The sequence below is a fragment of the Microtus oregoni genome, unplaced genomic scaffold (assembly GCF_018167655.1).
Source record: "Microtus oregoni isolate MIOR12 unplaced genomic scaffold, Mior012 000092F_ref0000046, whole genome shotgun sequence".
Classification (NCBI taxonomy): domain Eukaryota; kingdom Metazoa; phylum Chordata; class Mammalia; order Rodentia; family Cricetidae; genus Microtus; species Microtus oregoni.
Genome location: NW_024544604.1, coordinates 2,910,292 through 2,922,732, shown reverse-complemented (window position 1 = coordinate 2,922,732; position 12,441 = coordinate 2,910,292). Strand labels below are relative to the sequence as shown.

Below are 12,441 nucleotides of genomic sequence, written 5' to 3'. Positions count from 1 at the left end.
ATGGTTCTTCATGTATTTCTCTTTCACAACATCCATAAAGTTCATAACCACAAGAATTTACAATGGCCAACTTAAATTCCATTCACCTTCTTTCTTAAAGGGGTACATTAGAAGGCAGTCAAGGGGCTTCATTTTCACAAAGCTCTTGAATGGATCCCCTTGGATCCATTTAAAATTATCCAAATTTAAAATCTTTATTACTAGCAGCTATAATAATTTTAACAAAATTATTTGAAACCTTCCTTACTGTTGTTACATGTGCTGTAAATTATTGTTGATAATTCAGTGACTATTTCTAAAAACATTTTAGAACATCAATATTGAAAAATTGTGGTACTTGTTTGAGAACTGAAGAATACAGACGAGCACCGGCTTTGTGTGGACCTATTGCTAAAAGCCTGAAGACTTTTCCTATCTAACACGAGAGTGCTAAAAATATGTGGTTTCCATTATTTTAACTAAATTACTAAGTGGTAAATGGGGGGATCCACTGTTGGCCATTCCAGTTTGGCCCCATGCCTTGTATGCGTTTGTGAGGTCACAATAGGAAAACTGTTTTAAATCATTTGAATTTTGATGTTAAAACACAATCAAAGATCGATCATGTTTGCCTCTCCTCTATGCAATGTCTCTGATCACTTCATCCGAGTGTCCGTGTGTGTATGTGTGGGACAAAGGAAGCACAATGAGTCATGTGAGTCCTTGTGGAGGTCTGGAATGAAATACCCGAAAGCCAGTCACCTCCGGCTCCAATCCATAACCTCCACAGAATTGGCTGGCTTAGCTCAATATTCGCTGAAGAAATTTCTATTTGGAAGATGAAATTGAAGTGCACTTATAAATTGGTCTTCTCTGACAAAGAAAGAGATTTTTAGTGGTTTCTTTAAAAGCCATAAGTGGTTTCCCTAACTGGCAACAAATCATAGAGCACTATTCTCCAGCCCCAGCCAGGCTCCACAGCCTTGTGCATGAGATAAGATGCCTGATGATTTGCTGTTTTCGCCATTCTTCCTGTCTGACCTTATTGATTTTGAAAAAAAGAAAAGAAAAAATTTAATTGGCTAAAATTGATTGATCCAGGTGTCTGCGTAGATGGTTTCAGTACCACTTCGGCCATTATTTTATCACATACATTTCAGTATATGACTATACACTTCTATTAAATCTCGGCTTTGTGGCACTGCCAAAATCCTAATTGCGTACTTCCTGTTAGTCTCTAGTGGTAAATTCATGTGGTATGCTGTGTAACGGGGACCCTCCTCTCCCAGAGATGGAAAAGAGAGAAAGAGCTCAAATTTGGGTGAAGGCAGAAAATCAACGCAAAAGAGTAACAGTGTTTACAAGGAGCTTTCCTCGGTTATCAAGGAGCCCTGTCAAAGTCTGAGAGGCATGATAGAGACTGACAGTTTGGAATTAATCTCCATGTAGCTAGTTTGTCTAAATAAAGCAGTAGGAATACCAAATACACACACTACATGAGAATACCCTATGCAGAGCCTTTCAGTGCGTGTCCATAGCTCTTGTGTCATCGCCATTAAACAGACAATAGACAACTTACGGGAGAAATTAAATAGACAACTTACGGGAGAAAGTCATTTCAGGAAGTTCAGTTTATTGTGTTTGAAACAATGCGTCATAGAAAAGCAACTTACATTATGGTGGCCAGAAAGCAGAGAGAATAGGCAAGGTTTCCTAATGAGTTCATTCTCTCTAACACACTAGAGCTATGTTTTCCTAATATCCTAGATGCTACTCAGTCCAGTCAAGTTGAAGAGATTAACCATCACACAGCATTCTCTTATTTTTCATCGGACATATACCATTCATTTTCTCAAAAATCTAGATGACACTAGGATTTTCAAAAAGCCAGTATAGTTTTGGGCTAATTCAGCTGATTTTGCTCCAGATTCTGTTTGGCTTTAGAAATGGCTCACTAGGATTTTAGAATATTAGTACTGAGGTTAGTAGATACGAATAAAAGAATATTAGTACTGAGGTTAGTAGATACGAATAAGAGAATATTAGTACTGGTCAAAGAAGACAACTATTTGGGAGAGGTTTTTCTTATAAAATTCAACCTGCTAGGATTATAAAAATTAAGGTTGCATATAACCTGCTAAAAAGAATGTATGTCTAAGTTCTAAGCATTGGCTGTTTATTCACCATGGTATTTTAGATTCAGTGATTTTTTTTGTTGTTGTTGAAAACTATAAAATGGAACCACCTTTTTATCTGATGTTACCCAGTGAGGTGGAGTGAAAAACAGGGAGCATTTATCTGTTATTTTACAGCTTTTGCACAAATTATCTCGATTATCACTAGAGCGTGACTTTATGTGACTGGAATAAAATATTTTATGTCGTGATTAGGGTTTCTATTGCTGTGATGAAATTACCATGGCCAAAACATCTTGGGTAAGAACAGGTTTGTTTAGCTCATGCTTCCACAGCGCTGTTCAGCACTGAAGGAAGTCAGGACAAGGACCCAACCTGAACAGAAGTAGGTGCAGAGGCCATTCAGGGCTGCTGTTGACTGACCTGCTCACAGGGCTTGCTCAGCCTGCTTTCTTATAGAACTTGGGACCACCAACCCAGACCTGGCACCACCCACAATGGGCTGGCCCCTTTCCCATCAATCACTAATTAAGAAAATACCCTACAGGTTTGCCTACAGCCCCATCTTGTGGACACATTTTCTCAGTTAAGATTCCCTCCTCTCAGATAACTCTAACTTGTGTCAAGAGAACCTAAAACTAGCCAGCATGCCTTATCTACCATTGCTTCTCAAACACGATGCATACTGAGTGGACCAAATTGGGGACTCAATAAGTACTTGCTGAATGAGTGATTGAACTACCCTATAATATAGAGCATATATTTTGCCCCATCCATTTTGTAGGGGAAGTGCATTGCAGAAACATTCAGTGACTTGCTCCAGGTCATGCAGCCAATTAGTAATGCTGCCAAGGCTGGAGGCCATCGCTATAGATTCCAAAACCTCAAGGGAGACTATACTTTCAGGGATTATTTCCATAGCTCGTTAAAACCTGAAGGTTTCCCCCACCCCCCAGGTGATTTTAAGGATTTATTTAAATGATGTGCCTCTGGCACTAAGTGATAAGACACCACAATTTCCCTGGGGTCTACTTATCCTATCTATCTATAAAATAAAAGAAGGCATGGCTAGATGAGTTAGGTTCTCAGCTGGACTGATAACATGGGATTACTTTACAATATCATGTATAATATTAGTCTTGCACCTGAGAGCAGTATACCAAAGAAGGGGTGCTAAAGATGGAGGCCAGTGAACCTAGATCTATCAGGTAATTGAGAGCAAGGAAGCCCAAGGACCACTGTCACCGATACATTTCTTTTGTCGTTTGTTTTTCAAGACAGGGTTTCACTGGTTGTAGCCTTTGGTATCCTGGGTCTCATTCTGTAGACCAAGCAGGCCTCAAGCTCCTAAGTGCTGGGATTAACTGCATGTACGTACCACCACCACAAACTGACTGACAGAAACCTTTTTTTTTGTTTGTTTTCTTGGGGTTTTTTTGTTTTGTTTTGTTTTTCAAGATAGGGTTTCTCTGTAGCTTTGGAGCCTGTCCTGGAACTAGCTCTCGTAGACCAGGCTGACCTTGAACTCACAGACATCTTCCTGCCTCTACCTCCCAAGTGGTGGGATTAAAGGGTGTGTACCACCACTGCCTGGCAACAGATACATTTCTTTCTTAATAGTGAGAGAAAACTGCCAACTGGAACCTCCCCTTAGTAATCCTTTTGCTGGTAGGTTTAGAGTGCAAAAAGGCTCTGGCGAAATTCTGATTGTCATCAAACAACTATTCTGGAAGCTTTCTGCCCCTAATGAGTTTGTTAATCAGCTAATTCCTCTTGCCCCCCCTTCACCACTGGCGCATGGCATGCCAACTTCACCCGTGTGCTCCGTGTCTGTTAGAGGTCAGTAGATAAGCTTTTGTAATGAATTCATTGGAAACACACTCCTTTGCTGTACATGCCAGTAATTTCAGAGATGAGTTTCAAATTTTTACTTCAGTGAAAGAAAAGCCAGCTGTAGATAGCGGTAGCCGCAGATCCTTAAGCTTCATTTGCGGCAGCTCTGCAAGTGTTCACTTCACTTACATTTGAAGCTTTTTTTTTTGTCTTTTCAGAATTGAATTAGTCCCGACAACCTAGAGTGACACATTGTTTTCCAGAAAAACCAAGTAAGAGTAGAAGGCTCTTGTAAATTCCTGCCTCTAGTTTCCTTCAGCCAATAGCTCATTTAGAATCTATTCAAATGGAAGATGTCAAGAGCATTTAGTCTGTTGTACTTGCCTTGGTTAGCATGGCATAATCCAGCTATACAATGACGGACAGAGGAAAACTCAGCTAGAATTAGAGATGTCTTATACAACTGTGAACGGGGGCTACTACAATTTACTCAGCAGAAAGAAGCACTGTGGACACTCCCTCCCCTGCAGAACATAATTCCAGCGTTCAGGATTGACCAGATCCCATTCTCTGTCACTTACCGGAAATTTCGAACCACGGAATTGTGACCCTTTCTAAGGGTTGCATTGTTGAACAGGATCCTCAAATTAGACAGCATCTTCTTTTGCTCGTGCGAAGGAGGAGATTTCTGCTCTGGAGAGCTCCTGAGCCAGTCAGGTAGTGGGGGCCACTGGCAAGCTGAGAATGCTTTCAGTTGAAGAGAGGGAGCAAAGGTCCTAGCACCTTATCAGATCAGCCTGCTTAGAGACAGCCAGGCCAGGGTGCATGCGGGGCCACTTGAACTTTAAGCCTAACTCTGGTGTTGTTTTTTAAAGAAAAAAATCCTAACTCTTTCAGAGCCCAAGCTCTTCGTTTTTTCATAATGTATTTATGCTGTCACTTGCTTGTATAAAATCAGTTGACAAGTATCCATTGAGCATGTAATATATGCAAGGCACTGCGGTGCTGGCTGTTGCGAAGGGACACAGAAATAACTCATTCAGAAAATGGGAATTGGCAGCACAAAACCCCAGATGGAGATATGACAGCCCTGAGAATTCCTGTTGATTTCGCTTTCTTACCTGCCACTCCCAGCCTTTCCAAAGAAACAAATAGAAAGAGGGTCGACTGGAAGTTGGGTTTCCATGGCAAAACGCATAGAGGCATAGAGGTATAATGAAAAGATCTCAGTCCCAGGGTTCCTTTTATGTCTTGCACATAATAGACCTTTAATAAATCAGTAGGCATTTATTGATTCTGGTATGAGCTTACATCGAGCACCAGTGACTCCCCCAGCAACTCCCAGGTCACTGAGATCTGCAGCTTCACATCCGTACATTTATCCATACCTTGAAATTGACTGGTTTCAAATTCTCATCTGTGTCAGACAACAGGGTAGACTAGAATTTCAAAATAGGAAATGATCTCATCACTGCAGAGCTTAAGATTTCAACAACCGTGATAGCATTCATAAATAATATTTCTGGTGTACGTCCATTTGGAAGATTCAGATAAAGTTGTTCTGCATAACACAAAAGTGGAAAACATTTAAGCCAGGAAGGCTGGAAGACAATGGGGGGAGAGGCAGCTGTCTCCTCTTGTCAATTCATATGACTTAGCAACCCCTGGTAGGCACCTGCTAGAAGTTTGTAGAATACCACAAGTAAACGTCATTTGAAAGTCAGCTATGGCTACTTCAGGAACAAACACGGTTATGAGAGCATCATTGATATTGGCAAGGAAATAAATCTTGACTCTTCCCTTCTACTTATGGAGAATGATTTCGGATGAACAGGGGGGAAACTGAATTTCCAAACTTCTGCTAAATCTTATGTTCTGGAAAGAGCGCTCCAGACAGAAGCAGTGGTTTGTAAACGCACAGTACAGAAGGCAGAGGGTGAAAGTGCCGAGGAGGAGAGAGGATGGCTGTGTGTTTGAGAAGACAGTGAAGCATCTTTGCGGCGGAAAGGCAGGCCAGCTGGACAGGTCTGAGGGACTAAAACTATTCTTAGAATACACGGAGGGGAGGGGATGCTGGGCCAGATCCTGAAGAGCATATGCCACTAGAAAGCTCCGAGCTTCACCCCAATATTGTTAGAAATTTGTGCCATCCACACAACCAACTCATAGGTGCAGTGTTTGGGCAAAATGCAAGACTTTAGGCTACAGAATGTGGGCAGCATTTCAGAAAGTAAGTCACCAGCCCTTCTAATTGAAGGAAGTAGAAGCTCAGAGTGGGAGAGGGCTAAGAGAAATTGAAGTTACCACAGAGACTGGGTTAGAGGCCCCGCACCACAGTTGGGAGGGTACTAAAGGCTATTTCCTTGACTCTCAAAATGAAGCTATGTCAGTGGAATGGAGAGGTACATCTCAACTAGGCCGACTCTGATTGCATCACACACGGAGGGCTTTTTTTTTAACCATTTAGGCTTTGTGCTTGTATAAGTTATTTGTCTCATTGTTGCCACAAAAACCCCTTCACCATACTCACAAATAATGTCCACTTTATAGTTCAAGCTTTCTGCTTGAGAATATGTTCCTCATTTTGGTCCCTGCCCCTTATATGAGCCGAGGTAAAGTATGTTCAATGCATGCCTCTTTGTTGTTGTTGCTGCTGTTTGTTCTTTTTTTTCAAGACAGGGTTTCTCTGTGTAGCTTTGGGGGCCTGTCCTGGATCTAGCTCTGTAAACCAGCCTATCTTTGAACTCACAGAGATCCACCTGTCTCTGCCCCCCGAGTGCTGGGATTAAAGGCATGCACCACCACTGCCTGGTCTACAGATGCCTCTTAACAGTCTTCACTAGAATTCATTTAATTTCCCTTATAGCCCATGGCAAGTTGGCCATCAACATATGTCGTATCAGTGGCTCTCCTGACTCATTTTCCTTCTGTCCTGCTTCTGCTTTCTAAGATTTGTGCTGGCTGATTTCATGTCAACTTGACACGAGCTAAAGTCATCTGAGAGGAGGGAACCTCAATTAAGAAAACACCTCCATAAGATTGGGTTGTAGGCAACCTGTAGAGCAGTGGTTCTCATCCTGAGAACCCCTTTGCAAACCTCTATCTTAAAAAATATTTACACTACAATTCATAACAGTAGCAAAATTACAGTTCTGAAGTAGCAACGAAAATAATTTTATGGTTGGGGGTCACTGCAATTGGAGGTATTAAAGGGTTTAAGCTTTAAGAAGATTGAGAACCACTGTTGTAGAGCACTTCTTAATTAGTGATTGATGAGGGAGGGCCCAACCCACTGTGGGTGGTGCCATCCCTGGGCTGGTGGTCCTGGGTTCTATAAGAAAGTAGGCTGAGCAAGCCACAAGAAGCAAGCCAGTAAGCAGCACCTTCCATGGCCTCCGCATCAGCTTCTGCCTCCAGGTTCCTGTCCTGCTTGAGTTTTTGTTCTGACTCCCTTCAATGATGAACAGTGATGTGGAAGTGTAAGCCGAATAACAGCCCCCCAACTTGTCTTTGCTCATGGTGTTTCATCATAGAAATAGAAACCCTAACAAGACCGATCTCTTTCTATATACATAAAATAAAAATAAAATAGATAAACTTTTAAAAAGATTACGAATTTGAGCTCTGAATAAATAAGTTACATTTTTGTAGTAACAAGTACTGATTTATTTCAGTGTTACTAGGTGCATAAATAATTCTATAGCATGTTCTCTTTCTGATTTTTAGAAATCACAGCTAGACAGATGGCTCAGTGGTTAAGAACATTCCCTGCTCTTTCAGAGGACCCAGTTTCGTTTTCCAGAACCCACTTTGGATGGAGTTGCTTCTAAGTTCAGCTTGAGGAAAGCCAACACCCTCTTCTGGCATCTGTAGGAACACACACACACACACACACACACACACACACACACACACTTCACATACTCACACATGCACATGGCATACATTCACACAGACACAGACATCTTCTTACATACATACATAATAATAAATATTTAAAGAGCCTTAGAAGTCACAGAATTTCATACAGTACATGTCTAGATCTTATAAGTTTTGTGAAATTGTTGAGGGTGATATACCTGAAGCTGAATTTGAACAAATGGGCTTATTTTGCTGTCTGAAATGAGCATACATCATGTGAGCAGGACGGGAAGCAACCTTAGAATGAGGTTGTGATTGGCAGTGTTAGAAGGTGGGAATGGATCTTAGTCTTTCATGACCTTATTAAATTTCAACACCATTCAACCTCATGACCTTTCCTACCACCAAATCCCCTTACAATCTAAAATAATAAATGTCTTTACTATTTAAAGCATTATGAAATTGGATTTTTTTTAAAAAAATTGTGCACTGGTAGCCAAATGCCAACAACACAAAATTAGCTTAGTGTTTGAAGGTTTATTTCTCCTGTAAGAACAAAGAAATAGCAAAATCCTTCCAATAGGTATGGATTCTGGTTCAGATCCACATATATTGGTTGAATAACCTTGAACAGGTAAGTTTCTTTACTTGCTAGTGGAAAACAATACTTAAAGAATTTTATTTTTGTTTAAATTGATGTATTTGATCTTTAAAGACTTATTTAATTATTAATTATGTATGTTTGTGAGTATGCATGTGTACACACATATATCTGTGTGCATGCATGAGCACATATGCAGACACCCATGAGGATCAGAAGATAATGTTGTATCTTCTGGATCTGGAGTTACAGATTGTGAGCTAACTGATGTGGATGCTAGAAAGTGAACTTGGGTCCTTTTTAAGAGCAGTATGTACTTTTAACCCACTGAGCCAGCCATATCTACAAACTGATATGTTTTGTTATTGATAAATATTGTAAATTAGTATATCATAATCTTAACTTTTTTCTGTGTTTACATGAATTTTAAGACGTACCTAAAATTGAGAGGAGACTATTGAAGTGTCCCGTTATATTACTGTGTAAATTGCACAGATTAGATAACCACCGCTACATCTGGGGCACAGACTTGTTCTAACAACCAAAGACTACCTTTGAAATGAACATGTAATCACATTCTCTTCTCTCCTAAGCCACGAAATATTAATCTTTTCTCTCTTTCCTGCAGTTTTTCTTTTTCCATAATACAATATAAACAGAACCATATAGGATAAACTCTTTTGAGACCGACTTCTTTCAGTCAACATGACGTCTCTGAGATTCATCATTTATCCATATTATTATACTATCACTATGATATTCCTTTTTATTAAGCAGTATCTCTCTGTGTGGATATATCAGTTTATTTCCCTATTTCTTCCATTATGGAACATTTCTGTTATCTCTTGTTCAGAGAACTTGCCAATAGATCTTCTGCAACCATCTATGTATAGATTTTGGTAAAAATATAAATACTATTCATTTAGGTTAAACACCTATAAAATATGGCTTCGTTACACAGTATATGTGGGCTTAACTTTTGAAGAAACTGTCAGTGTTTTCTAGGAATATTACATGATTGCAGCATCATAAAGAATTCAAGAAAGGTCTAATTGCTACACATCCATGTCAGCAATGGTATTCTCAGTATTTTTTCATGATTGCCATCCTAATTTATGATAATAATTTGCATTTCACTAAAGGAGAATAATGTCAAGAAATTTTCCCTGTGATTAGTTGTCATCCCTATATCCTTTTTTAGAAATATAGGTTCAATGGCGGTTCTGTTGAACTTGTCCATAATGGGTTTCATAAGTTGATGAGGACGACTGACCTTCCTCAAGAGGGCATCAGGTCTCATTACAGATGGTTTCGAGCCATCATATGGTTGCTGGGAATTGAACTCAGGACCTCTGGAAGAGCAGACAGTGCTCTTAACCTCTGAGCCATCTCGTCAGCCCCCATAAGACCTTTATTGGATGTAGTTTTTAAATTCCTTTAATTCTTTTATATCTCAGGTCAGTACCTTTCATAAAACAAAAAAAATTGTAATCTGATCAAGTTCAGTTTATCATCTTATTTTGTTGTCTTCTAAAGATTTTATAGCCTTACATTTTATATTGAATTCAGATCCATGATCCATTCTTAGTTGTTTTATCTAAAGTTTTAGGTTATATTGAGCCCCTCCCCCTCATAAGTTGGTGTGCAATTTCCCTTTTCTTATGGTCCCCTTATGTTCGAGGTCATATCCATGTGCTGGAGAATCCAGTAATTCTTATTATCTTGGCAGTGCTTCATAAGCTGTATATAGCTTGGATGTGCATGAGAACTGGCAATGGAAAATAAAATAAAATAAAGATAGTAAAAAAAAAATCAAATTACCTATCATCTGGCTATATTTTTCTTTCCGAGTATAAATATGTCATCTGAGGAGCTCATGATTTATAGAAAATCTGAAAATTACTGTTCAATTAACAGATGGTAATGGGACTTTGACTAAAAATATTGACTTAGGGATGTTCTCTTTCTATGTCACTGCTAAATATTTGTTCAAACAGGCAGGCCCTAGGGAAAACTGTGAAATCAGTAAAGATTATCTGCACCCCCTTCCTCACCATCCCCTTTCAACTGAGACATTTGAAGACCAAAGTTCTGAACCATGTGAAATGCTGGTCAGCAGACTGGATTCTAATATTTCTTCTCTCTTGTGAAATAGAAAATATTACTGTTGGAGTCATGCTCTGGGTTATTACCCAATGTACTGCCATTAGGAAATATTCAGGTCACAATGGGAATCATTATAAGGAGAACTGATTCAAAGGTTTGGGAGTCAGCTATAGGATGGAGAGACTCTTATTGTGTGTGAATTATTCAGTCTCTCTAAGTCTCAGTTTCTTCCCCCATTAAGAGGTGGCACTTAAACAAAATTCCTGTTTGTAGCATTGTTATAAGGATTAAAGATTATAGTAGATTGTAGAGTGCTGTAGCAAAGTGGTGTATTCCAGCACTTGATAAATGCTTCTGAAAATTGCAACCACGATTGTATGGGGAGATCACCTCTGTCCTAGTCATAGGCAAGTTCTAGTTATTTTCTTAGTAATAGAAGTATTGATGTCGGCTTCTTTCTTTCATCTATTATTTAGGATTGAGTTTAAAAAGTCACTTTGCATCTAATTGCCAACCTCTTAACTAATCAAAGACCAAAAAGAAACAAATTCAATGTTTCTCAATGAGAAATGGTATCATCTTTTGGATTCTTTTCCCCAAAAATGATGTGAAAACAGAGAATGCTCTTCTCAGTACATAGACTACCTAACATTTTGAGTTTCTAATCTCTTACTGTTCTTGCATAACCCTGTCATGCTAATCAACCTACTTCATTTGGGATGGAAAGAAGATAATGCAATTAGTGATTGTGAAGTGCCTCAAAAATGCAAAGCACTCTATGATGCCAAGAGCAGTTTTTGCCTGCCAGTAGAAAGTAGAAGTATAAAACTGGCTCGCAAAGTCACTTCCCTACCAGGACCGCAACCCTACTCTTCCAGTTATAATTTGCAATTAAATCCTGTTTATTCAAAGCAACAAGAGACATGAAAGCAGTTCAGGCATTTTCTAAATTAGGCTTCTCCCAATCAAGATCAGATGACAGTAATGTATGAAGAGCACCTTCAGTTCCTGATAATGTCACTGACTCACCTAACCCAGAGTCCCTTTCTGTAATTAATGAGTGTACTACTCACATCTCTTTTGCACGTGCTGGTTAGCTTTCAAATGTTCCTCAACTTATAATGGGGGTTATGTACAAATAAGCTCATGCATTCAAAATGCGTGCTCCACGGAAAGTCGTAGCTTAGCAACACAACACACGGAACACAGCTTGTTATTTCTCTTTGTGATCATGCAGTTGAGTGGGCACTGTGGCCTGCTCTTGCTGTCTAGCATAGGAGCTTATCAGACAGCATGATGTTTGAATGGAAAAGGTTTAAAAATTGGACTGCACGCTTATTTTCTGTTAAATTGTTATTGTTTCATACACTGCAAGCTTATAAATCACAAGCTAGGACAGATATCACTACCATGTATTGTTTTCCTTATGTGCTTTGAATCAAAGCAGCAAGACCCAGGACAGAAAGGATAACTGATCCAAGCAATCTGGTTTCAGAAAGGGGAGAAAGGAGAAGTGCATCGTTTAGTTTAAAAGAAACTGTATGATCAACTTAAAACAAAAGCCATTTGCTAGTTATCCTGCTACAATTCTAAGTGGAATGATGTTTTAAACTTGCCGGATGAAAATGCCTGGAAGCCCACCCAATTTTGTGTTTGAAGGAATCTGGGGACTTTTGTGAGAGCCTACAAAAGATCAAAGCATGAGAAAGGATGAAAAAAATCGTGTTTTCATTGAAGGGTATGAACATGTCCTTCACTCAGAATTTAGAGCTACTCTGGAACCAAAGTCATATAAAAGTATTTCACAATTTTGAAACTGACCAAATTCTTCTGAACACTCTGTGCTGGTTTCTTGTTTTGATCCTGATACTGCCTTTGTTTTGCTAAAGTGATGCTGGCACCTGACTTTGCTCCTTAACTCTATTA

The 12,441-nt window shown here is 39.4% G+C and overlaps 1 protein-coding gene across 1 annotated transcript in view; it reads right to left on the bottom strand.

Annotated features, from left to right (window-relative positions):
* LOC121442640 (ornithine transcarbamylase, mitochondrial-like) overlaps positions 1-4,698 on the bottom strand; it is a 30,328-nt gene extending 25,630 nt beyond the window's left edge. The window contains exon 1 of the mRNA XM_041644241.1: positions 4,529-4,698. Coding sequence (XP_041500175.1) covers positions 4,529-4,605 — 77 coding nt within the window. The 5' untranslated portion in view covers positions 4,606-4,698. The remainder of the gene's footprint in view (positions 1-4,528) is intronic.
* Positions 4,699-12,441: the final 7,743 nt, after the last annotated feature.